Here is a 24418-nt window from a genome sequence, read left to right as displayed (position 1 = left end):
TGTATACAAAGCCAAGTTTGTTTCTCCAAGGACCAAAGTCAAGCTAGTGTCCACTCAAGTTTTGTTATTTTCTGTTTATAGCATATATGGATAAATAAACTATGATGATATATTTTTATTTTTTTTCAAAAATCGAGTATTAAACGTTAAATCTTTCGAAGTGCCGTCTAGTTTGAATAAGCACTCGGTGGATAACTTATCTTTGAGGATCATGGTTTCTTATCTACATCCTCTCGACAAGACAGTAATTATGTATAATTGTGTTATCTTCTTTTAAATAAGACCGGTGATTGATGGTTGATATATTCCAAGTTTCCAACTTCTGATTTTGAATATATAATTTTAAAATAAGAAAACAAAATCTGAAAGAAAATTTATCAACCTTAATTATATATATAAAAGAATAAAAATATTTATATAATTCCACAAGAAATCAGACTTGAGCAATACGCATGCAAGAAATGAAATTGTCATTCGCGACCTGACTTTCGATCCAATCCAATCTATTCTCCGATTCGGTTCAATGTATTTGAATATTCGGGAGGTAGATCAAGACCCTAAAAATGCAATAGTTCAATCCATAGTTTTTGTTTTGTTTTTTTTTTTTTTTTTGGAATGAAAATTGTTTCTACACCCTAAAAAGTACATATATGATTGAACGTAAATCATGTTTCTGAACAAAGCAAGATGATTGATTAAAATACCCAAAATCACATGGCAACTAATGAAAACAACATAGATGATGGCGAGAAAAAAAAAAACAATCCACACATAACATAACATAGCATAACATAACAAAGCCTTTATAAATGCCCAAGTCTAAGTAGTAGGTGACGACGCAATGGCATAAAGAGGGAACTCGCGGTGAACCGAAAATCCGTTAGACTCAGCGACATCAGTTTTGTCTTGAGTAGATTCCTCAGGTAATTTCCAATCAAACCCATGAACCAAGTTAGCCAAAACCACCTCATTCAACACCACAGCGAAAGATACTGCTGGACAAATCCTTCTCCCTGCTCCAAACGGAATCAGCTCAAAATTCTGACCTCGGAAATCAACAGACGTATCTAAATGCCTCTCCGGTTTAAACTCCTCCGCGTCTGGTCCCCATGTCGCAACCTCTCTCCCTATCGCCCAAGCATTCATCATCACCTGTGTCCCGGCAGGTATGTGGTAGTCTCTTAGTTTGACATCCTCTGTTGATTCGTGAGGAGCCATCATTGGAAAAGGAGGATGTAGCCTGAGTGCCTCTTTGATCACAGCTCTTAAATACTTCATTTCTTGAGTGTCATCTTCCGATACACGAGATTTGCCCTTACAAATCGTGCGGACTTCTTCTTGAAGCCTTTCCATAGACTCTGGGTGACGTAGAAGCTCTGTCATCGCCCATTCCAAAAGCGTGAACGATGTGTCCGAACCACCCACAAAAACATCCTGATAACCAAAAACAAGAACTACAATTATATATTATAAAAATAAAATAAAAAATATTATTGAATCTGAATTGTATTGTCACTCACCAACGTGATTGCCTTAATGCTGAGTCGGTCTATGTCAAACCCGGCACTCTTCTCTCTTTTAACAGTGAGCAATGCATCAATCAAATCACTCTTATCTTGGTGGTTGCCATCTTCATGATCTTGGACAACTCTCTCAAAGAACTCATCAAGATCTTTTCCCGTCTTATCTAGCTGAGCATCCCAACCACGGATCCAATCAATCCACGAAAGCCACGGTACAAAACTCCCTATACTAAACGTCCCCAATAGCTCACTAAGTCTATCAGTTAACTTCTTGAAGTCCGTTTCGCCACCGTACTTCCTTCCCAAAGCGACTCTACATATCACATCGTTTGTTAAACACTCCAAGATCTTGCTTAGATTAAACGGCAAAGAACTCGATTTCCGGATCTTTTCCATCATCAAAGTGATTTCATCTTCTCTTACATCTTGAAAGGATTTAACCATCTTGTTGCTTAAAAGATGAACGACGCACACCTTCTTCATTTGCCTCCAATACTCTCCGTAAGGAGCTGAGGCCACATCACGATTGTTGTAAAGAAGCTTCTGGGAGAGTTTTGACCGTGGGCGGTTGGCGAATGTGACGTCGTGCGTTTTCACGATTTCTTGAGCCATCTCCGCGGAAGAGACTATAAGAACGGGGACACTTCCTAAGTGAAGGAGCATGAGAGGACCGTATTGGTGACTGAGGGAGCATAGTGAACGGTGAGTGTGGCGGCCGAGCTGATGAAGGTTTCCGATCAACGGAAGTCCTGGTGGTGACGGAGGTGTCTTACCTTTCTTCCATCTCGACTGTTTTTTCGAGAAGAGAATGGTAAAGAAAACTATTGAGCACAAGAGAAGTATCATCATCATGATTTGTATATTTGGGTTTCAATATCTTCAAGAACTTTTCTTGTGAATTTTTGTTCTTTTGGACTTAGGTTTATATTTCCAAGCTTCTCTACGGTTACGTTACTAGTATCCCACTCAGATTTTGTTCTTTCTTTGCCTTAATTGGGAGACAAAAGTTTCCTCTCACATCCTTTACATAAAGAGTAAAAAATCTCTACATATATAGTATGGCACCCAATCACATGACAACTAAAGTGACACAAAATCTTTTTATTTGCTATTTAAAGATAAAGATAACAAAATAAAAGTTATTTTACCCAAAACAAGAAAAGAAAATAACAAATTTTGTCATCTACTTCTATATATATGATTAAGAATCTTATATATTTGTTAGATTTTTTTTATAGCCACAAGACAAAACTCTTTATCTCATTTTTACTTTATATGTATATTTCAAATAAATTTTTAAAAGAAATTTATATACCTCATTTTTATATTTCGAACTAGATAAAGATCCGTCCGATGTACGGGTTTAAAGTTTTGTAAATAAAGGCTAAAGGTCAGATGGTGAAGGCTAAAGGTCAACCAGTTTTGTACTAAAGGCTAAAGGTCAACCAGATTTAAAGTTTTGTAAATTAAGGCTAAAGGTCAACCAGATTTGTACTAAAGGCTAAAGGTCATTTAAATTGAGTAAAAATATATTAAAATTTATTGTACATTATTTATAAAAACAATTTTGTTATAATACACTGATTTATATCCATATACAAATCTTTTATGTATGTTACTATTAAAAATGTATTTTTTACACCTAGGTATATTATATGTTACAAATATATTATTTACCACCACCTAGAAAATGTTTAATATGAACAAATTAAGCCAACTATTATATCTCTTTACTTTCACTTTTGCATAGTTTCTTTAATCATTAAAATTGTTGGCTTAAAAAACATTTTGAATAAAAAATAAATTACATCACAATAGTGTATGACTAACCATGGAGAGAATATCGGTTCTGCCCTCCTCCCTTATGGAGAGAACCTTGCGTCAAACCTCCTACACCATGGAGAGAACCTTCGCTTCGCCTTCCTCCCTTGGGGAGCTAACCTTGCCTCTAACCTCCTCCACCTTCCTCCCTTAGGGAGATAACCTTGTGTCCAACCTCCTTCACCATAGAGAGAACCTCGGCTCTGACCTCCTCCTGTGTGGAGAAAACATGTTCACATCTTTTAGCTATCTCAAAGTGGCTTGCTCTAGGAACCAATGAAACTAAAGACTCTTTTCCAACGTCACAAAATCTTTTGATAGTACCTAATGTCTTTCCCAATGTATTTCATGGAAGTTTCTTCCATGATGTAGCCTTTGTCTCCAAGCTCCTATGGATCTATCAACAACGATTTATGTTTTTCGAATCTATCGATGTTTGTTGTAGACTTGTGTTTGATATTTTATCCAACCATTAGGACGATAACCTTCTCCTCTTTATCTCCTTTTGAGATTGAATGAATGGTAACAATTATGTTTGCACAAAAAAAAGTATATGACCAACCAATAGAAATTAGAAAAAAAATATTTGACAGAATTAATGAAATAATAGAAAATTATAAGCACGGTAATATATGTATATCAAATAATTCAAAGATGAAAATATAAATTAAATAAAACAATCTAAAACTACTACAATAAATTTTAAAATACAGTATTAGAAAAAGAAGATGCATATATTAATCTTCCATTTTTTTTGGATCAACATATTAATTTTACCTATTCTAAACTGAAAAAGTAGAGAGTATGAGTATATTTTGGTTTAAAAAAATAAGTACAATTTATCTTCCCATTAAAAAAGTTTGACCAATAGAACAAAGTTTGATCTCGAGTACGAGGGCCAATCAATTCCCTTCCTATGGTTTTTTCAGGCTATCGTTGTTTCGTTGATGGCTCTTGGAAGGTCGGCGACACATTTGCAGGTGCCGGATGGTTTTGTACCCAATTCCAGGATCCGACGCCACGTATGGGAGCTACTAACTTTCGATGGAGTCTTTCCCCTTTACACGCTGAAGTTGAAGCTTTCATTTGGGTTATGCGCTGCATGATCGATGATATATCATGGTTTTTGTGTTTTTTAACCATGATATAAGTGTGCTTTTTGAGTCTTTTGATTTGTTTTCAGTGTTTTTTTTTAGTCTTTATAGGTTTAGGTACTCATTGGCACGGATGGAGCACTAAGGAGCTAAAAGAGGATGATTTGGAGCATAATCAAAGCATAAAGACTGATCAACGAAGTTGGGAGACAAGATCAAGACTATGCATCGACCGATGTAACCTCAGCATCGATCGATGCAGCTGCCACAAGACAATCGGAAGTTGTCTCCACAAACTTTAGAAGATTTACAAAATTTGCCCAAGTTTCCTTAATTTGCAATTAAGGTCCAAGACGTGTTTTAGAGTATTTATAGGATTTTTATAGTCATTGTTTAGACCTATGATTTTCTCTAGAGAGTTTTATTCTGCAACCTTATTGAGAGCTTTGGGAGAGATAGATCTGATTTCATCTGTAGAGAGAAGATTCTTAAACTCCCTTCTTACTTCTTAATTTCAATTGCTTATTATTCAGAAAAGATGTTTTGTTCTTCATTAAACATGTCTGAGTAGTTCGCTTGTTAGGTTTAGGGTTTTTCATAGGGTTTTTATGGTTTATTAGATCTGTTGTTTTTAGGATTTATTATCTTGTGTGATTTTCATCTTAGGTTGTTCTTCATATTAATTCTTGATTGATCACCTAGAATTAATATCTTAGGAAAATAAATTGATATGAGAGATTGATTTTCCTGATAAAAACTTTGGATGAGCAAAATTATTTCCTGCAAAGAGATTTGATTTAATAATTTTGTGAACAATATAAACTTGTTTTTAAAGCTGATTTTTAACCTTGAATTTTACAAAGAGATTTGAATTTTCTGGTTTTAAATTTAGATAATATTTGCAGTGAGAACTGATTTATTTTACCAAGAGTTTAGAGTTACTATTAATTGCTTGAATCCTATTAATTTATTGATTTGATAATCCATAATTTCCTGAGAAATTCCCTATGCCTAGCTTTTTGATCCTTTAAATTTACAACACTCTTTTTAATTATGTTTCTGCATTGTTTTTAATTTAATATTTTGATTTAGCATAATTAAAAGATTTATAAGTCTATTGTGTGATTTAGAGTCTCTGTGGATTCGACCCCTAGAGTATTACAACTGCAAGGCTGTTAGTACCATTAGGGTATTACAATTTGAGCATACCAATCGGACATGATTACCGGAATGTGGTTTTCTACTCAGATTGCTCTGATTTGGTGAAGATGGTGTCTTCACCACATGACTGGTTGGCGTTCTCGCCGTATCTCGATGATATCAAGATGGACAGGGAGGAATTTTCTTCTTTTTCTTATCTTTTATTCCTAGAAATGCAAATGTAAAAGCGGATCGTTTGGCACGCTATGCGCGCAAATCTCCGCATAATGTTCTGTATGTAAACAATTTCCCTTCATATTGGCTCGTTTGAGCTAATCTTTGTTGAGAAAAAAAAAAGTTGAAAGTAATATTTTTAAATAAATTATTTTGTTAGATGAATAATATGAGACTATCTATGTTTATAGAGAAGTGAGTATTTACATTTTTTAGAATTAATAGTTTTTATATATTTTCCTTAATCCCTTTTCTATTTTATGAGAAAATTTATTCCAATGAGTTCATTGTTTTAAAAAAAAAATTTTGCTTCCCACTTTCTTGTAAGACGTATTATCGTTTGACGATAAGAACGCTTTCTGTTAAGTTGATCTAGTGTTATATAATCTATCTTGTTAAATTGTTATCTTGCATTTGTGTATTCATATTTTTTTTATGCTACTTGTCTTGCAAATTAATAGAAATAATTGACACGTGTCACGATCTGATGAGTTACTAACTTGGATATTTAATCGTTAAAATTGACACGTGTCACGATCTGGTGAGTTTTTAACTTTGATCTTTGATCGTTAAAATTAACACGTGTCAGAATCTAGTGAGTTACTAACTTTGAGAACCAAGCTTTATATAATAAGATACCAAAGTTGTATTCATAAAAAGCTTTTCAATAAAACAAAATTTGTTGGAATTTACGGATTGAGTTGAGTTGAATTGACCCATATAGTTTTTTAACACAAAGTAATTATTGTGGTCAATTACTCTTTTTTCTCTTAATATCTTAATAATAAGTATATAATTTTTTTTGGCTTTTGAATACAGGAGTATGAGAAATTATTTAAATTTTATTTACTTTAATATAATGATATATTTTCTTTTGGTTTTATATAAAACTGGATCTGTTTGTGAAAATATAATAAAATTTATTTGACTATTGTTTAACTTTTTTTACAAAATTCGTCCATTGAGCCGAATCTACATATAGATGGTCGATAATAATGCAGTTGAATAGATTATGTTATGACCCCTAAAATAAAAACTATCCATCATCATTTCGATAATTCGTTCTTTTTCTAAGTTGAAGAGAAGACAAACTCCTTTTTCACAAATTTATTTTGAGATAATTATTTGATCGTAATAAGCTTCTTCGATATATAATAGTAATCTCCTCAAAATCAGGACACACGTTCAAATGTTAAAGAATGGAGACTAATAACTGCATTTGGAAAATTCATAACAGAATCATCACCCAAACTTATTGGCTTATTCAAGAGTTTCAAATTATAGTTAGATCTTCTAGAAGATATTATAAATATATCATAGAGCTGCCACACAGGTTATAATATCTTCTTTGATCATAAGGATCTTCTAGATCCTTCTATACAAATAAGTAAACATGTTGTTTATTGTAGACAGAACATAATAAAGCATTTTCATGTTAATGCCTTATATAGTCAAGTAGTAGATGATGCAATAACATAGAGAGGGAACTTGCAGTGAACTGAAGTACCGGTTGATTCAGCGACACAGGTTTGATCTTCTATAGATTCAGCCGGTAATCTCCAATCGAACCGATGCACTAAGTTAGCCAAAACTATCTCATTCAGCACCACAGCGAATGATATTGCTGGGCAAATCCTTCTTCCTGCTCCAAACGGAATCAGCTCAAAAGACTGACCCCGGTAATCAACAGACAAATCTAAATGCCTCTCCGGTCTAAAATCTTCCGCGTCTGGTCCCCACGTTGCAGCCTCTCTCCCGATAGCCCACGCATTCATCATAACCTGTGTACCGGCAGGTATGTGATAATCACCTAATCTGACATCTTGTGTTGATTCGTGAGGAATCATCAAAGGAAGTGGAGGATGTAGCCTCATTGCCTCTTTGATCACAGCTTTTAAGTATTTCATTTCTTGAATATCTTCTTCTGATACACGCGATTTGCCTTTACAAATCGTGCGGACTTCTTCTTGGAGTCTGTTCATACACTTTGGGTGACGTAGAAGCTCTGTCATTGCCCATTCCATAAGTGTATACGATGTCTCCGTACCACCCACGAAAACATTCTAAAAAGTGAAAACCAAAACAAGAACTACGTTTATATACACATACGAACACATCATAAAATCTGAATTAGTATTATCCAAAAGTGTGTATTATTTTCCCTCACCAAGACGATTGCCTTTACGCTGACACGGTCTATCTCAAACCCGACGCTCTTTTCTCTCTGAATGGAGAGCAATACATCCACAAAGTCATTCCTATCTCGGTGGTCACCATCTTCATGATCTTGCACAACTCTCTCAAAGAACTCATCAAGATCATTCGCCGTCTTTTCAAGCTGACCATCTAAACCGCGGATCCGATCAACCCATGCAAGCCATGGTACATAACTCCCAACACTGAACGTCCCAAGTAGCTTGCTTAGTCTCTCCATTAACTCCTGAAAATCTGTTTCACCACCGTATTTTCGTCCCAAAGCAACTCTACATATCACATCGTTCGTTAAACTCATCAAGATCTTGCTTAGATTTACCGGCAAAGAACTCGATCTCCGGATCTTTTCCATCATCAAACTGATCTCTTCTTCTCTCACTTCTCGAAAGGACCGTACCATTTTGTTGCTGAAGAGGTGGAGGACGCACACACTCTTCATTTGCCTCCAATACTCTCCATAAGGAGCTGATGCCACATCATGCCTATCGTAAAGAAGTTTCTCGAATATTTTTGAACGAGGACGGCTCGCGAAAACACGGTCATGCGTCTTCAAAACGTCTTTAGCCACTTCAGCGGAAGATACTATAAGAACGGGGACACGGCCAAAGTGAAGGAGCATGAGAGGCCCGTAACGGTGGCTGAGAGAGCATAGTGATCGGTGAGTGTGGCGGCCGAGCTGATGAAGGTTTCCGATCATCGGAAGTCCCGGTGGAGACGGAGGTGTGTTGCTGTTCTTCCCTCTCTTATGTATTTTGAAAAATATGATGGTAATAAAAATTATTGAGCATAGCAGAAACATCATACTCATCATTTGCATGTCTGGATTCTTCAAGTTCTTCAAAATAAAATGTTTTTGTGAGGAGTTTTTAGTTTGTGATATTTTGGACTTATTTACCTAACAAGCCAAGTTCTCTACGGTAGTAAGTATTATCCACTCAATTTTTTGGAGGTATGTATGATGTATGATATGCATGCCGTCTGGTTTCTTTATATGTTTACTTTGTTCGAGATTTTTCTTTTGGTCCTTTTACGATTTACGTGTCTTCTTTTGGATTCATAACAAATCTAAGTGCCGATTGTTCAACAAACAATCCTCCATGAATTTTAAATGTCCTAATACAGTACGTCTAAAAAATGTTTAGACTTATTAAGATATGTATATAAAAAATATATCTATTATGAGGCAGTAACATAAATAACGTAGATCATAACAAATGATTATAGATTTGTTTTTATTTGTGACTGAGAAAGAGAGAGAGAGAGAGCAAACTCTTTTGGTAACGTGTCAGTAAGTTCACAACGAGTAAAACACGGAAGCTGAAGTGCTACCACATATAGTGTTGTGTTGACACAATGACACACACAGTAAAATCGAATTCGTTACCACAACAAGGGGCTTCAATTGGTAAACAGTTAGGATTTAATCATAGTTCGAATCTCCATTTTGTAATTACCAAACTCATTTTTAAATAGTTTTCGGTTTAGGATAGTCACCAAAAGGACTGACTTAGAAAGGGGAAAAAGCTAAATGAAAATTCACAGATTTACAAAAAAAAAAAAAAAAAAGGGGAAAAAGCCCAAGGTATACAATATTTCATAAGTCATCATAATAACACCATGAAGTTGACTTGAGTAAGCAAAATAATTGATTTCACATGACACAATAAATGAGAAGAAAATCAAATAAAAAAACCAGATCCATGGCGCGAAAAGAGCAACGACCCACACCTTTGCCACGTGGTCTTGTCCTGTGGATCTGAGTGTCCAAATTAGAAGAAAGATAAGAAGAGAGAGTTTAAACACTCTACACCATTATGATCAGCAAGCTGTAAAAAGCTTAACCTGATCGGTTTTAATGGCAGAACAACAATATTAAAAATTCAACCAAGAACATCTAATTCATCATTTAATACACATACAAAAGAACAGCTAATACTAACAGTTTACAGAAACTGCTTTAATATTGACTAAAGTTTTCTCCCTTTTCTCAAGAATCCTCTGTTTTTGACTTGCAAGTAACCAAGAAAAAATGCGAGAAGACGAGAAAAACTCCGAGGAAGAATTCGTCGAAGTCGATCCCACTGGTCGCTATGGCCGGGTTTGTTCTTCTTTCATTTCATATATTATCAAAGTAAATAATCTTCCCATTCTAATCTTTTTTTTTTCTCATTTTTTTGTCAGTATAAAGAAGTTCTAGGCAAAGGAGCATTCAAACAAGTGTATCCTTTTTTCATAGATCTGTGTTCTTTGTTATTACATGAAAAGAGTCAGAGACAAGAAATTTTTCTTTGATTAGAGAATTATTCAGATACAGAGCATTTGACCAACTTGAAGGGATCGAAGTTGCTTGGAACCAAGTTAAGCTAGACGATAAACTCTCCAGCTCAGACAATTTAGATCGTCTTTACTCTGAAGTTCACTTACTCAAAACCCTTAAACACAAAAGCATCATCAAATTCTACACTTCTTGGATCGATCACCAACACATGACCATCAACCTCATCACCGAAGTCTTCACCTCCGGAAATCTTAGACAGTCAGATTCCTCTCTCATTCTTTTTTTTTCAACTGATTATTTTCATGTTTTACAAACCCTTTTGTGGATCCACTCGAATGTTTTGATTTTTTTTTTATAGGTACCGGAAGAAGCATAAGTGTGTTGATCTAAGAGCATTGAAGAAATGGTCAAGGCAGATTTTAGAAGGGCTTGTTTATCTTCATAGTCATGATCCTCCTGTGATCCATAGAGATCTTAAATGTGATAATATTTTCATTAATGGCAACCAAGGTGAGGTCAAAATTGGTGATCTCGGGCTAGCCGCTATTCTTCACCGTGCTCGCTCAGCTCATAGCGTCATTGGTTAGTTCTTTAAGCTTGCTCTCAAACTCAAAACCCCTTTTCTTGTGAAACTAAAATTGTGTGTTTGAAATTGTTAAGGAACACCTGAATTTATGGCACCGGAACTCTATGAAGAGGACTATAATGTACTAGTCGATATATACGCGTTCGGAATGTGTTTGCTCGAGCTGGTAACGTTCGAGTACCCGTATTCCGAATGTACAAATGCTGCTCAGATTTATAGGAAGGTTACATCGGTAATGATCTTTTTCTCAATCTTATATCCAATCAAAGAATTAATATGATATTTTTGTCATATAGTTGATCCATTTTTTTCTCAATCCTTCTTAGGGGATCAAACCAGCCTCACTTTTGAATGTGACTAATCCGCAAGTGAGAGCATTCATAGAGAAATGTATCGCAAAGGTTTCAGAACGCTTGTCTGCCAAGGAACTACTTGATGACCCTTTTCTAAAATGCTACAAGGAAAAACCCGAAAACGTTAGCTCTCACAATGGTAACAATCAATATCTTTGGTATTTATTTCATATATCAATTGGAAACAGTTGCATCATTTGGACTTCTGATATGATTTCTATTGACTCATACTTCTACTGTAACTTGATGCAGAAAATGGCTGCAACGGAAGAGGAATTGAGGATGTCTTAGATTCTACGGTAGGTTTAACTGTAGAAGGCCAACGTAAAGACCTCAACACAATCTTCCTAAAACTACGAATCACCGATTCCAAAGGTTCCATTCTTTTTTGCTTTGACTAATATCGAAAACCATCATATTGAATCTTGTTTTGACATAATTATAACATTATTAAAACAGGTCAAATCCGAAATATCCACTTCCCATTTAACATAGAGACAGACACATCTTTCTCAGTCGCCATCGAAATGGTCGAAGAACTAGACTTAACCGATGATCAAGACATCTCAACGATAGCTAAAATGATCGATGTAGAGATACATTCACACATCCCCGACTGGACTCCTTCTCGTCTTAACGGAGATGATTCAGCTATACACAAATGCTTGTCTTCTCCGCTGCATTTAGACAGATTCCCTTCAGGGAGAAAATTCTGGTCCTCTCCTAAAGCTGGAGCTGGAGATTCACGTTCGCCCTTCGCGCCACGGTCTAATTCAAAGCTTTCTTTATTATCACAAGGACCGATCAGTCAAGATGTTGGGGTTATAGTAGAGAAACTTGAGACTCTGTTGAGGAAACAGAGAGAGGAGATTGAAGAGATGCAGAGAGACCAAGAACGTATTGTTTCTGAGTTTTTGAAAGAGTTTCCTCCTGAGGTATGTGAAGAGGCTTTGGTAAGATTACAACTCAAAGATTGCGATAACTTACTATGTTAGTTCGTTTGTAACATTACATACTCTCGTCAATATTATTATTTTGGTTTTGTAATATTATGTGGTACTAAAGGTACATGTGTAACGAAATTGTGAAGACTATTTGTTGAAAAATCTAATAGTAGTTGTCGAAAAATATTTTTTTCTAATTCAACGATTTTTTTGGAAAAGCTGAGGACGAATCTAGTTCAGAAGAGTCGAGTGAAGAAGAAGGTTGTAAATCACACTGGATTGTTCTGAACCAGACTCGTGCTCATCCGACTCTTGTGAACCTGATCAGAGACTCAGAGTTTCTCTTCTGGTCCATGCTCGCTTCTCATCAGTCATCACCTTAGAAGAAGACTACACGGTTCATATTCTGGTCTCTCTCGCCTTTTATGGGTACTAGTGTCTCTTAAATAGCTTATGCCACCAGATATACTAGAGCTGACTGGACCGAAATATATGACATAAATGGGCTAAAGGCCCAAATTAGAAGAAACCCAACTTGAATATAACATGGCATACACAAAAACGCAGCGTTTTAGGAGGCTCTTAAACCCCCAAATTGCATTTTTGCTTAAACCCTATTATTGTCACTATCTTCACTTCGTCTTCCTTCTTCCAAGAAACACAAAATCACAGTAGTAGCAGCTGTAGCCATGTACAGATCAAAGGCAATCCTGTCTTCTCTTCGAAACGCTTACTCGCAGATCTCCACTCGATCGTATCTAATCCGAGCTCAGGTGGGTGTTTCCTCAAACTCGTCTTCGCCTCTCGATTCATTTGCAATCCCTAGTCGATTTCAGTGGCAATATCGCACCTTTACTTCGAAACCAGATTCTATGCTTCAGTTAGTGATGGAGAATGATTGGTCTAAGGAAGTAGAGGAAGGGTTGAGGAAACCAGATATGTCTTTAACCCACGAGACTGCAATTTACGTTTTGAGGAAATTGGAGAAGAGCCCAGATAAAGCTTATTGCTTTATCGATTGGGTTTTGCGAGATTCAGGGCTTAGTCCAAGTTCTCCACTTTATAGCATTATGTTGAGGATTTTAGCGCAGCAGAGATCTATGAAGCGGTTTTGGATGACTCTGAGTGAGATGAAACAAGGAGGGTTTTATTTAGATGAGGATACGTATAAGACTGTTTACAGTGAGCTTAATAAGGCGGAATCAAAAGCAGATGCTGTCGCTGTTGCTCATTTCTATGAGAGAATGCTTAAGGATAACGCAATGTATGTTGTTGCAAAGAATGTTTCTGCTGCTGTTTTGAAGGTTGATTGGGGTTGTGAGGTTGAGAGGGAATTGCAGGAGATTAAACTTGTCTTGTCGGATAATTTTGTTATCAGGGTGTTGAAGGAACTAAGGGATCATCCCTTGAAAGCTTTGGCTTTTTTCCATTGGGTTGGTGGTAGTTCTTCTGGTTATCAACATAGTACCGTTAGTTATAACGCGGCATTGAGGGTTTTGGCTAGGCCTAACTCAGTTACGGAGTTTTGGAGTGTTGTTGATGAAATGAAGACTGCAGGGCATGAGATGGATCTTGACACTTATATAAAGGTTTCAAGACAGTTTCAGAAATCTAGAATGATGACTGAGGCAGTTAAGCTTTATGAATTTATGATGGATGGTCCGTTCAAGCCATCTATTCAAGATTGTAGTCTTCTGTTGAGGTCTTTATCGGCTGGTCCCAACCCGGATTTGGATTTGGTGTTTCGTGTTTCGAGGAAATATGAATCAACTGGGAGTTCTCTCTCAAAGGCTGTTTATGATGGAATCCATAGGTCTTTAACCAGTGTAGGTAGGTTTGACGAAGCTGAGGAAATTGTGAAGGCTATGAGAAATAAGAGTTATGAGCCGGATAACATCACATACAGCCAACTCGTATTTGGGCTTTGTAAAGCTAAGAGATTAGAAGAAGCACGAGGAGTCCTAGATCAAATGGAAGCACAAGGGTGCTATCCGGACATTAAAACTTGGACTATTCTGATCCAAGGGCACTGCAAAAACAATGAACTGGATAAGGCCTTCGCGTGTTTTGCTAATATGCTAGAGAAAGGGTTTGATATTGACTCTGATCTGCTTGATGTCTTGATAGATGGGTTTCTTATCCAAAGCAGGATCGAGGGGGCGTGTAAATTCCTTATGGAGATGGTGAGAAATGCTAATGTAAGACCTTGGCAAAGCACTTACAAGACTCTTATAGACAAGCTGCTAGAAATCAAGAAGGGCGAAGAAGCGCTAGATCTTCTTCAGATGATGAAGAAGCAAAATTACCCTGCATATGCAGAAGCTTTTGATGGATACCTTGCAAAGTTTGGGACTTTGGAAGACGCTAAGAAGTTCTTGGATGTGCTAAGCTCCAAGGATTCTCCTTCTTTTGCAGCTTACTTTCATGTCATCGAAGCTTTCTATCGAGAAGGGAGACTTGCCGATGCAAAAAATCTTCTCTTCATATGTCCCCATCACTTTAAGACACACCCTAAAATCTCTGAACTCTTTGGTGCTGCAGCTTGAGATATTATGTCACTTAATTGTTCTGCAGAAATATGGTCATCGCATACAACTACCAGAATATAACGAAGAGGTCTTCTACTGTTTAAAAGTCTTCCCATTCGACCTCTTTGGACTCTGGAGTAAAACTCTAAAACTGTCTTCTCGAATAATGGCCATTCCTCTGTTTTACGTGCTGCAGGGTAATGAAGAACCAGTTTATAGTAAGCTGAATTTGTTGTAGGCTTTGTTGATGGAATTGAAGGATGTTGTGGGATTGTTCATAAACAGTTTGCATTTATTTATTTATTTTGCAATTGTTGAGTTCCTCTCTCACTTTCTTGTTTTCTACAACTCATTATTAAATGAAATTTTTATCAGAGGATGCAGTTATGGATAGAGGTCTTGCTCAAGCCCTGGTAGGTTAGGACATCTCTAGTAAGAATTTGACAATAAGTGGAGAGCAAATGAAGAATCATTCTTCTTGCTTACATCTACATTGGGTATAACATAGAGCCATTGTTTAAAGGATCCAGATGCTTTAACTTGGAGAATTTGTTTCTAGATTTAGAATGGAAATGTATTCAAATACACATGACTTGTTATTATGATTCTTAAATCACAATCAACTTTGGTGTGATTTTGCAATGCTATTTTTAAAAAAGAGAGTGTGAATTTTAGTCTACATGAAAAGTCATAAACCTCTTATCCGAATATTAACCCTCTCCAAACCTGTCTGCTTCGGCCATGTGAGGTTTGTTCCAGAAGTCTGATAAGCTTACGTGTTACTTCTTCACACATGCTGTTGTCTTATTATTATCTGAAAGAAGAGAGAGCTCACAAAGAGTCATCATACCATAAAATGTCACTTCAATCACTGTATTCAATTTTCAGCCAAGTATCGTGGTCTTAGACATTTTTTTTTTTTTTTTTAGTTTTGATATATCAACTTCTCCTTGTTTCTCCATACATTGCAAAAACATTTCACGAAAATTTTCAAAAAGCTTTATATATAGAAAAAGAAAAATTGTGTAATGTAAACACTATTGTTTTTGGATAATCGACCGATAAACAAAATATGTCATTGTGGTTCAGATTTTGGCAGTTAATAGAGGATTGATGATTGATCTGTGTAGTGTTGTGTGGCCGAATCAGATTTAAACTTTGAAAAATTATGGTTTATGTTGAACAGATCGTTATAAAACATACCGGGACCGATTGAACTGGTAAAGAGTTTTAGAGACCTATCACAGCAGCTTTACCCGAAACTAACCAAGCAGAAGATGGCGAATCTAGAAAACAAGAAAGAAAAAAGCAATTAGGATTCAGAAAATGATGCAAAGGAAACAACTTTTGACATGGAAACCGTTTATTTGATGCTTAGTTTTTTCGGGCACGTATCTAGTCTTGTGTGTTGTTGTGACAGTGACACTGACATTTAACCAGTTTATTTACACTAAAGTTAGCTAAGTGTCCACTTTGGTCTATACATTTTCTAGTCCTCCAAGTTTTTTTTTAACTGAAAAAGGTTAGAAGATTGGTCGGCTTAATTAGTAATGTTGTGACATTGATTATGAGATATTTTGCGGTTAATGAAACTGAACGCATCGAGTAATTCGAATTCTTCGAGAAATAGTCAAATCAAATTTGACATATCATCAACAAATTACTATTGTTCACAATTTTCTTCGGTAAACAGTCTCTCATGGTATGGTCTAATGGTCACTTCAAGTTTGTTCTACTCATTCAATTATATCTTTCCTTTTCTAAATCTGATATTAACGAATGACTGTTTCAAGCTTCAGTCCAGTCCCTTTAGCTTATGGCTGAGCTTTAAACAAAATATATTTGTCTATTTCGAATAAAGTTTTGGTGCTGAAACCACAATTTTTTTTTCTTTTCCGTTAAAAATGCGAAACCGGTAATTAGTAACAAAATGTACAGGAATCCAGTATCGTTCTAATCACTTTTGAAGAAAAAAAATAATAATAATATTAAAAAACTTTTTAACAAAGCGACATCTAGATGCACAAACTGACTTAAACCTAACAAACATCTAAATGTTGAACATGGATGACATCCATTATATAAAATCATCGACATGTCTTTCAATACACTCATTCTGAATATAAATTGGTCAAGTACTTCTCAGTTCTACGTTTTTAGCCCCGAAAAAGTGTTAAGACTAGCTCATAAATAAGTACACCACATCTTCGTTTAGCATTTTAGCTTAATCTTAATTGCGTTTAGATGAAGACCTTGGTCAAGTCAAGTCGTTCCTCAGTATAGCGTAGTCTTTTGTTGTTGTCTCTCTTTGGTCAAATCCGTTTAACAGCCAATAACTGTTCCTTTAATTAACTGTTGGGTTGATCCTTTGCAGAACCGAATTAAAGCGAAATCCGCGTCTCAGAATCCCAACTCCTCCAATCGTCATTATAGGATAATAAAAATAAATAAAGGTCTTGGAATGTATTTTTTCCCTTTTTCTAATGGTTGTGTTTGTTTCAAGAATAGCATAAAAGTATAAAAACTGAGTTGGATATATGTCATCCTGACTAGGGTAAGACAAAAAAAAAATAAAAAAAAAATTAATAAAACTGACGAACAAAAAACAAAATGGAACGTTAAGGAAAATACAAAAAAAAAACACTGCCGAGGAAACCAAAAAAAGAAAAAGAAAAAAAACTCTAAAGAGGGTACACGTGTGAGAAAACACATCCACTGATCCACACAAACACACACGTATACACGCATCTGACTACGACACGTTTCACGTCTGGAACGGTCGCAACGTACCACGTATTCAATTAAAATAAAATTAACTGACGTCGTACGTTTTCCCCACACATATCTTAACGGCAAAGTTAACGGTTCATAACCGGCCGGGATAAAAAAAATCGCCGTCATCTTCTCCGTTTTAATCACCGCCAAAATTCTCACTAATTTTCATAATTTTTCATAAAACAACAACACACCATTTTCTACAATTATTTCTTATTTCTAAGGCATTATTTGATTTTTCTCCGTCAACGATGTTATTGAAAGATGAGTTTAGAGTCTCTGTTGTGAACACGGCAGTTACAGCAACGAGAATATTCACCAGTTCTCACACGGAACCTACTGAGAAGAAGAGTCTCCGCCGAAGGAGATACCAAACAGTATCGCGGCGGTGATGGAGAAGCCACGACGGAGAATAACCGCGATTTCGGTGATAGATCTCCGCTAGATCGTGGCGAAGACATCGGCTTCGGAACCGATAAAATCGCACGGATCTTGCCTCCGTGTACACGATCGTATACTTCAACGATATTGAGAAGATCTTCGTCTGATCTGATTGAGATCAGTGTCTCGAGATCTCCGTTTGGTAATTGACATTTTAATTCGACGGCGTATCCACAAAACTCCTCCAATTTCGACATCAGCTCTGTAGAAGTCAAATCAAATTCGTTAAATCGAGGAGGTTAAGATGGAAAATTGAAATTGGAAATTGGGGGAAAAAAAAAAATTGAAACGGACCTGTGAAAGAGATGGAGTGATGAACGGAGAGTACTCTGGTGAAACCGCCGACGTAACGTAGCTTTCCGTCGATAGAACGAGGGAGGATTCTGCCGCTGTAACTACAGAGGAACTTGAGAGTGTTGTTGTTCTCAGATATGGCCACCATTTTTAGAAGCTTCTTCGAAATGTTTCCTTCTCTGTTTGTGTTTTTGGTTTTTCTTAAACCGAGAATTATGGTGGTGGAAGGGATCGTATATATAGGTAGGAAATGACGTCATAGTGGGGACTCAGACTCACTCGTATATATAGGGAAATTGAAAAAAATATTCGATTCATTTGTCGAATAAGAAGGGTGTTTTGGACAAATTTATTGTTTTACGTTATCGAATATTCTTTCTTTCATTGCGTTAAGCAAAGAAACCGAGTTGGTGTAATCGGAAAACGTCCTATTTACCCCTCAAAACTACCATATCGTACCGATTATTCTGGGAATTTTGACCTTCTACTAGAGCTCCTTTCAGCTTATATCCTTCTTCTAATTCCTCCCGAATTAATACTTTTATGTCTATTTCCCCATCCGCCTGGATTTACACGGTTTTGTTACTAAACCCGATAAAAACCCATGTTAAATCGGTATGAAAGCAATTTATAATCCGGTAACATTTAGAACCCGACCCAACTCTTCTTTTTCTATCTTAGTAAGAATCCTATAACTCCAAATTCTTACTAAGAACCCTAAAAATCGAAATTGAAGAAAATCCAAATTTGTCTCTCTTTCTCTCAAAATCATGAGTAATATTTCTGGATCTTCGAGTAGTTCGACAAATGTCCACGAAAGAGGAAGAATTGTTGGTGTACCTAAGAGATGTTGGTGTGGAGAAGCAATTGTGGCCAAAAATTCAAAATCCGACCATAACCCAAATCGACGATACTTTCGTTGTGTGTATGCAGCTGGAAATAAGGTAAGACAGAGTAGAACTTATTATTTGGCTTATGAATATTGATAAGGTTCTAAACGATAACCAAATGAATTGTCCATGGTGTAGCTTATGAATGACAATCACGTTTTCAAGTGGATCGATGAGGCTTTGTTGGATGAGGTGGAGACAATGAAAGAGTTCATATCAGAGACAATGAAAGTTGAGAAGAAGATGCAAATGGAGCTTGAGAAGAAGATGAAAATGGAGCTTGAGAAAGTGATATTTGAGAGGATTGAAGATGTAAAAGCTGAATTTAAATCCAGGATAAATAAGATGATAATTGTTTCAGTATTAGGTTGTATGATCATCTTTAGTCTAGTTAAGCTAATATGATGAAATTGTATGTTGTTTTCTATGTTGGTTTTGTATGAGACAAAATGTTTTTAAGAGATGATGTTATCTTGTTTGAAAATACATTCATGTTCAAAAGAGTACATCCGACCATAGTTAATAATAAGGTTCAAAAGAGAGACATACCATACAAAGACAGAACAACATATGTTATGAAACAGGTCATAAAACCAAAAAAAAAAACAGTCCTACTTATGCTAATCCTCCATCCCACATTACTTCTCTTGAGTGAGACAACCTTGAGAAGATTCCACTTGAGTTCCACCCTACAAATTTAATCAAATATTAGAATTAATTTAATAAAACAAAGAACCATTATTGTATCACAAATGAATCAATTTAGAAAGAAAACTAACATGTGTTGTATTCTTCTTATTCTTCTTCTTCTGGTGGTACCTACAGTTATGATCAACTGCACCACAAATCCCACAATGCATGATTCTTTTCTTTTGTTTTGGTTGCTTCTTGGTAGGTGACTCATTAACACCTTTCTTCCTCTTCTTGTCGATCTTCTCATCGTCCGGCTTTGGAGGTGGATACACATTTTCACCCCCAGTGGAAGACCAAAAGCGTGGACCTCTTTGTGGAACAAGCCCGTCTGTGTAGTTCTGTCTCCACTTAGCAGTTCTGAACCATTCACACACATAGTCTTCAGCTACCAATGTCTTCTTGATTATCAGTCCGTAAGCATGTTCGCATGGGATTCCACAAATCTGAAACTTCATGCAGGTACAAGTTCTGGCATTTAAACAAACTCGGTGTTTGTCGTATCCCAAGTAAACTTCATACGCTCCATTTGTGCTGGGAGATACAAAGCATGTAGAAGCTGCCTTATGCTCATCAGCAAGGAAACGGGTCACATAAGGAGTGCATAATCCTGCCACATCCGACCATATAGAGTACATATAAATGAATAAGAATAAAACATATAAATGAATAAGAATAAGAGTGTAGTCTTACTAACCTTCATGTGAATAAGAAATAGCAGACCGTTTAGCAATTCGAACCATGGCAAGCCTTCTAACAATCTCCAACATAGCCACAAATGTTTTTTCTCTCGCCTTGTTGATTGTATTGTTGAATGACTCCACTGAGTTGTTTTCAACATCCTCACAATAGCTGCCAATCTTGTGGAATGCCCTACACCATGTCTTTGGTTTAGTCTTCATGACATCTTCATAGACCTTGCTATCATATGCGTGAATCCTCTCCAATCTCTCTTCGTAATCTCTAGTGTTGTAGCTCCAAGCTAGATCCCAAAGCAGTTTCTTCAGCTTCTTGTTTGGATGAGTCTTCTTTAGGTTACCATAAATGTGCCTAACACATTTACGATGCTCAATCTTTGGTAATTCTAACTCAACAGCCTTAATCAATCCCTGAAACAAAGTTAAATTCATTAGAAACTGATCCAACTGTATATTCAAAAATCACACAAAGCATAAAACATAACAAAAAAAAAACCTTTTGGCGATCAGAAACCATAATGTAACCATCTCCATCACCTAACTCCAAGTCTATCTTCAGCCTATTCACAAACCAGCTCCAATTATCTGTGTTTTCAACTTGAACAACACTCCATGCTATTGGGTAGATAGCATTGTCTGCATCTCTTCCTAAAGCCACCAACAACTGACCCTTAATCTTTTCCTTTAAGAAGCAACCATCAACCCCAATTAGTGGCCTGCAGGTTTTTTTCCATGTTTTCCTAAGAACATCAAAGCATACATAGAATCGCTTAAACACATCATGACCAGCGTCATTCTTCACCGTATCAATCTCTACCACAGACCCTTGATTTGCTTCCAATATCTCAGCTCCATAGTCTCGAAGACGTTCAAATTGAGTGTCATATTCACTCGCTATCCATGCCAATGCCTTTCTCCTAGCAGCTTGACATTGACCTCTCGTAGCTGATATCTTCCACTTCTCCATTATGGTCTGTTCCATCTTTAAAGGCATGTAATAATCTGGTTCTTCTCTAATCTTATCAAGAAATAACCTAGCTATGACTGGGACCTTAAACATCTCACAATCTCCATTAGGCACACAAACATGGGTGTTCGTGTACTTCGTAATCCTCCACATCGACTCATTATGAAGAGACGCAGCATAAACTTTCCATTGACATTTTCCCTTAGCACCAACACACCTAAACCCGATTCTATCTCTATCGTACCTGTATTGCTTCAGATTACAACCTGTTGCCAGTGCATAGTCAGTCACACACTCCTTAAACGCGATTCCATTGTAGAAACTCTGCCCTTTATACATTATACCATCGCCACGAACGATCGGTGTCCCCCCACGTGCAGCACCACCACGAACATTACCCTCAGACTCATCGTCACTCTCTGGATACACGTTATGACGAATTGATTCCTCCGTTTCTGTAAAATCTGTCGCAAGCTTATCGATGTGAAATTCATCTCGATCCTCGCCTTCCTCGTCGAACTCCACTCCAATAGGTGGATTAACAACGGGGACTAACGCCATCCCAAGAGCCAAGAGCAAGAGATAACAAAACGATTCGAAGAAAGAAGAATCAATTTAGGGATCTAGGGTTCGTCGATGGAAAGGGAAAAAACGATTTGGGGATTTTTGGGTTTTTTTTATTTTTAGGTTTGTTTAGGTTAAGTGATCTAATTGGGTTGTAATCGGATTGTCAATTGGTTAAAAATGGTTTAATTTGGTTATTTTGGTTAATAAGAATTGTCTATCGGTTAACTAAAACAGTAAACCGTGTTAATCGAGGTTGATGGGAAAATAGATGAGAAGGTTAATTTAATTGGGGAAATAGACATAAAAGTATTAATTCGGGGGGAATTAGAAGGAGGATATGAGCTAGAAGGAGTTCTAGTAGAAGGTCAAAGTTCCAGGGATAATCGGTACGATATGGTAGTTTTGAAGGGTAAATAGGACATCTTTCCGTAATTTTCAAGTAATTTAAAAGTGGCTCATATTTATTGGCTATCATTTATTAGTTAATGACTTAATGTTGATTCGTTGTAATACAATCTCAACACCAAATCTTCCCATGTGAATGAATGAATGAATCGTGTGTTTTTTTTTTTTGTTTTCTTAAAGTAATGGAAGAATTATTTATATGATTGACGGTTCATATAATTCTAATGCATGAATATCGAACAATTTATATTACATGAAGCTTATTATAGACTTGGAAGTTGGAACGTAGCCAGCTATTATCAAATTCTTGAGTTTTGTTGGAGACTGGAACCTGTTTGAAGCTTTTTTTAATTATCACTCATACTATGTACTTTTCCATGTGTTACTTTTATTTATTTTTTGAGTATTTGGTCTAATTAAGATTTATAAAAGAATATGATTGTAGCCTCTTTAGATATTGGTAGTTTTGATTGATCAAGTCTTAATTTGCTAATTAACTTGTTTTATCTACATCGAAATCTCTAATTCTCTATATCATACACTAAAAAAGTTAACCAGAGAAGAGAATAATAAACCCCTGAAACCATATATATAAGAGCATAATGTTTTGTTTGGGAGAAACAGAGGCGAAGAGAGAGCTACGTCGGTTTATTATTTCTTGGTTTAACTTACGCATCCGTTGTTGAGCATTGGAAGATATCATTCTATGGATCAAGTCTCCATCACCTATTCACAATGATCTCCGGTGCTCATCTTCTAGTAAAGGTAGTCGAGTATATCTATTAGCTTAATTACGGAATCTAAAAGGTGCTGTCAAAATCCAAAAGCCTAATGCTAATCAAATTCCAAAGCATCCAAGTGCTAATCCAAATTCCTAGTCGTGGCGTTGCACATGGTTAAGTCTCCATGGATACATATTTCATTTATATTTAGAAAAACAAATTAGTTACTATTCAATTACAATTGTAGAATTATTTATCTGTTACTGATCTTAACCGAATCAAATTATTTATAACTGCATAAACCCCTCTAACCGAATAGTCTAACCGTCCTCAAAGACCAAGTTAAAGAAAATATTTGACTTTTTAAAAATATTGGGTCTCACTGGTAACATGTGTTACCATCGACTTAACTTGAATTATGGACTTAACTCAAATTTTATTCAAAAATGTTACCAATCATTAACAAAACTAATTTTTTTGAAGTTGAGTTTGAATAATCATGTGTTATGGTTGATCTACAAGTTTGAGGTATATCCTTTGTAAAATTGTTAACTCAAAAGATTATTCAACATCATGGAAATTCTCATGTGTTAGAGTTGAGTTATCAGTTTTTTAAATGATTCAAACGATTATTTTTTAAAAAAGTATTTATTATTTGTTTCTATTTTTATGCTAAGCACCCGTAAACAACTTTGGTTAAAGATTTTTCTAAAATTTTATAGTTTTCATCATTCTTTCAAACGAAAAAAGTTGTTCCTACTATTATTCGTCGTTGAAACGTACGCGGAAATTTTAAGTTGTATATATAGATGCCTAAAGCTTATTGTCAAATAAGCACACTTTGAAGAAACAGTAGTATGGTTTTCTTTCTTCTACTCTTTTTATCCATCGAGTTTATATATATCTTTAAAAATATTAGTTCATATTACTAATATATTTTATTTGTTTTGATGAAGATGTCTAATGAAGGTGGTGCAGCTCGTGGCGAGGATGTTGGTGGGAGTGGAAGTACCCGCCGTAAGGTAATGAATATGTCACATACGCAGTTTAAAAACGTTGGATGTTTAGTATTTAATCTTTTAATGTGTATTATAGAAACAAATTGTATGGGATGATGAGTATATCAGAATATTCTTGGAGCTTCTTGATGTTGAATTGGCCAGAATTAGATACAAGCAGAAGCTACCGAAAGAAATCGGCCGAGCGCGGATTTGTGAAAAGTTTTTGGAACAAACTAAGATAAATCTTCCGTGG

General features: G+C 36.0%; 6 protein-coding genes across 6 annotated transcripts; 2 read left to right on the top strand and 4 right to left on the bottom strand.

The window, feature by feature from the left end:
- Positions 1-670: 670 nt before the first annotated feature.
- Positions 671-2548, bottom strand: LOC104780640 (cytochrome P450 71A25). The gene is made up of 2 exons (XM_010505156.3): positions 1521-2548; positions 671-1434 (listed from the first exon to the last, which is right to left on the bottom strand). The coding sequence occupies exons 1-2, from the start codon at positions 2373-2375 to the stop codon at positions 820-822; spliced, it is 1470 nt and encodes a 489-aa protein (XP_010503458.2). The 5' UTR covers positions 2376-2548; the 3' UTR covers positions 671-819.
- A 4596-nt stretch (positions 2549-7144) lies between these two features.
- On the bottom strand, positions 7145-9010 carry LOC147945988 (cytochrome P450 71A26). The gene is made up of 2 exons (XM_087510375.1): positions 7980-9010; positions 7145-7875 (listed from the first exon to the last, which is right to left on the bottom strand). The coding sequence occupies exons 1-2, from the start codon at positions 8841-8843 to the stop codon at positions 7264-7266; spliced, it is 1476 nt and encodes a 491-aa protein (XP_087366501.1). The 5' UTR covers positions 8844-9010; the 3' UTR covers positions 7145-7263.
- Positions 9011-9788: 778 nt separating this feature from the next.
- On the top strand, positions 9789-12371 carry LOC104780638 (putative serine/threonine-protein kinase WNK3). The gene is made up of 8 exons (XM_010505154.3): positions 9789-10124; positions 10208-10245; positions 10335-10562; positions 10663-10886; positions 10965-11122; positions 11217-11382; positions 11496-11618; positions 11703-12371. Exons 1-8 carry the CDS (start codon positions 10056-10058, stop codon positions 12236-12238), a joined length of 1542 nt encoding a protein of 513 aa, XP_010503456.2. The 5' UTR covers positions 9789-10055; the 3' UTR covers positions 12239-12371.
- Positions 12372-12790: 419 nt separating this feature from the next.
- On the top strand, positions 12791-15089 carry LOC104780637 (pentatricopeptide repeat-containing protein At3g48250, chloroplastic). Its single transcript, XM_010505153.3, has one exon. It carries the CDS (start codon positions 12877-12879, stop codon positions 14731-14733), a length of 1857 nt encoding a protein of 618 aa, XP_010503455.2. The 5' UTR covers positions 12791-12876; the 3' UTR covers positions 14734-15089.
- Positions 15090-17624: 2535 nt separating this feature from the next.
- Positions 17625-18541, bottom strand: LOC104780636 (RAF-like serine/threonine-protein kinase 24). The gene is made up of 2 exons (XM_010505152.3): positions 18226-18541; positions 17625-18133 (listed from the first exon to the last, which is right to left on the bottom strand). The coding sequence occupies exons 1-2, from the start codon at positions 18371-18373 to the stop codon at positions 17745-17747; spliced, it is 537 nt and encodes a 178-aa protein (XP_010503454.2). The 5' UTR covers positions 18374-18541; the 3' UTR covers positions 17625-17744.
- Positions 18542-19730: 1189 nt separating this feature from the next.
- On the bottom strand, positions 19731-22031 carry LOC147945987 (uncharacterized). The gene is made up of 4 exons (XM_087509442.1): positions 21000-22031; positions 20503-20914; positions 19939-20415; positions 19731-19804 (listed from the first exon to the last, which is right to left on the bottom strand). Exons 1-4 carry the CDS (start codon positions 22029-22031, stop codon positions 19731-19733), a joined length of 1995 nt encoding a protein of 664 aa, XP_087365568.1.
- Between the last annotated feature and the right edge of the window lie 2387 nt (positions 22032-24418).

Source organism: Camelina sativa, chromosome 4 (genome assembly GCF_030686135.1).
Source record: "Camelina sativa cultivar CO46 ecotype springtype chromosome 4, ASM3068613v1".
In the NCBI taxonomy this organism is placed as follows: Eukaryota; Viridiplantae; Streptophyta; class Magnoliopsida; order Brassicales; family Brassicaceae; genus Camelina; species Camelina sativa.
This window is presented reverse-complemented; position numbering and strand designations above follow the sequence as displayed.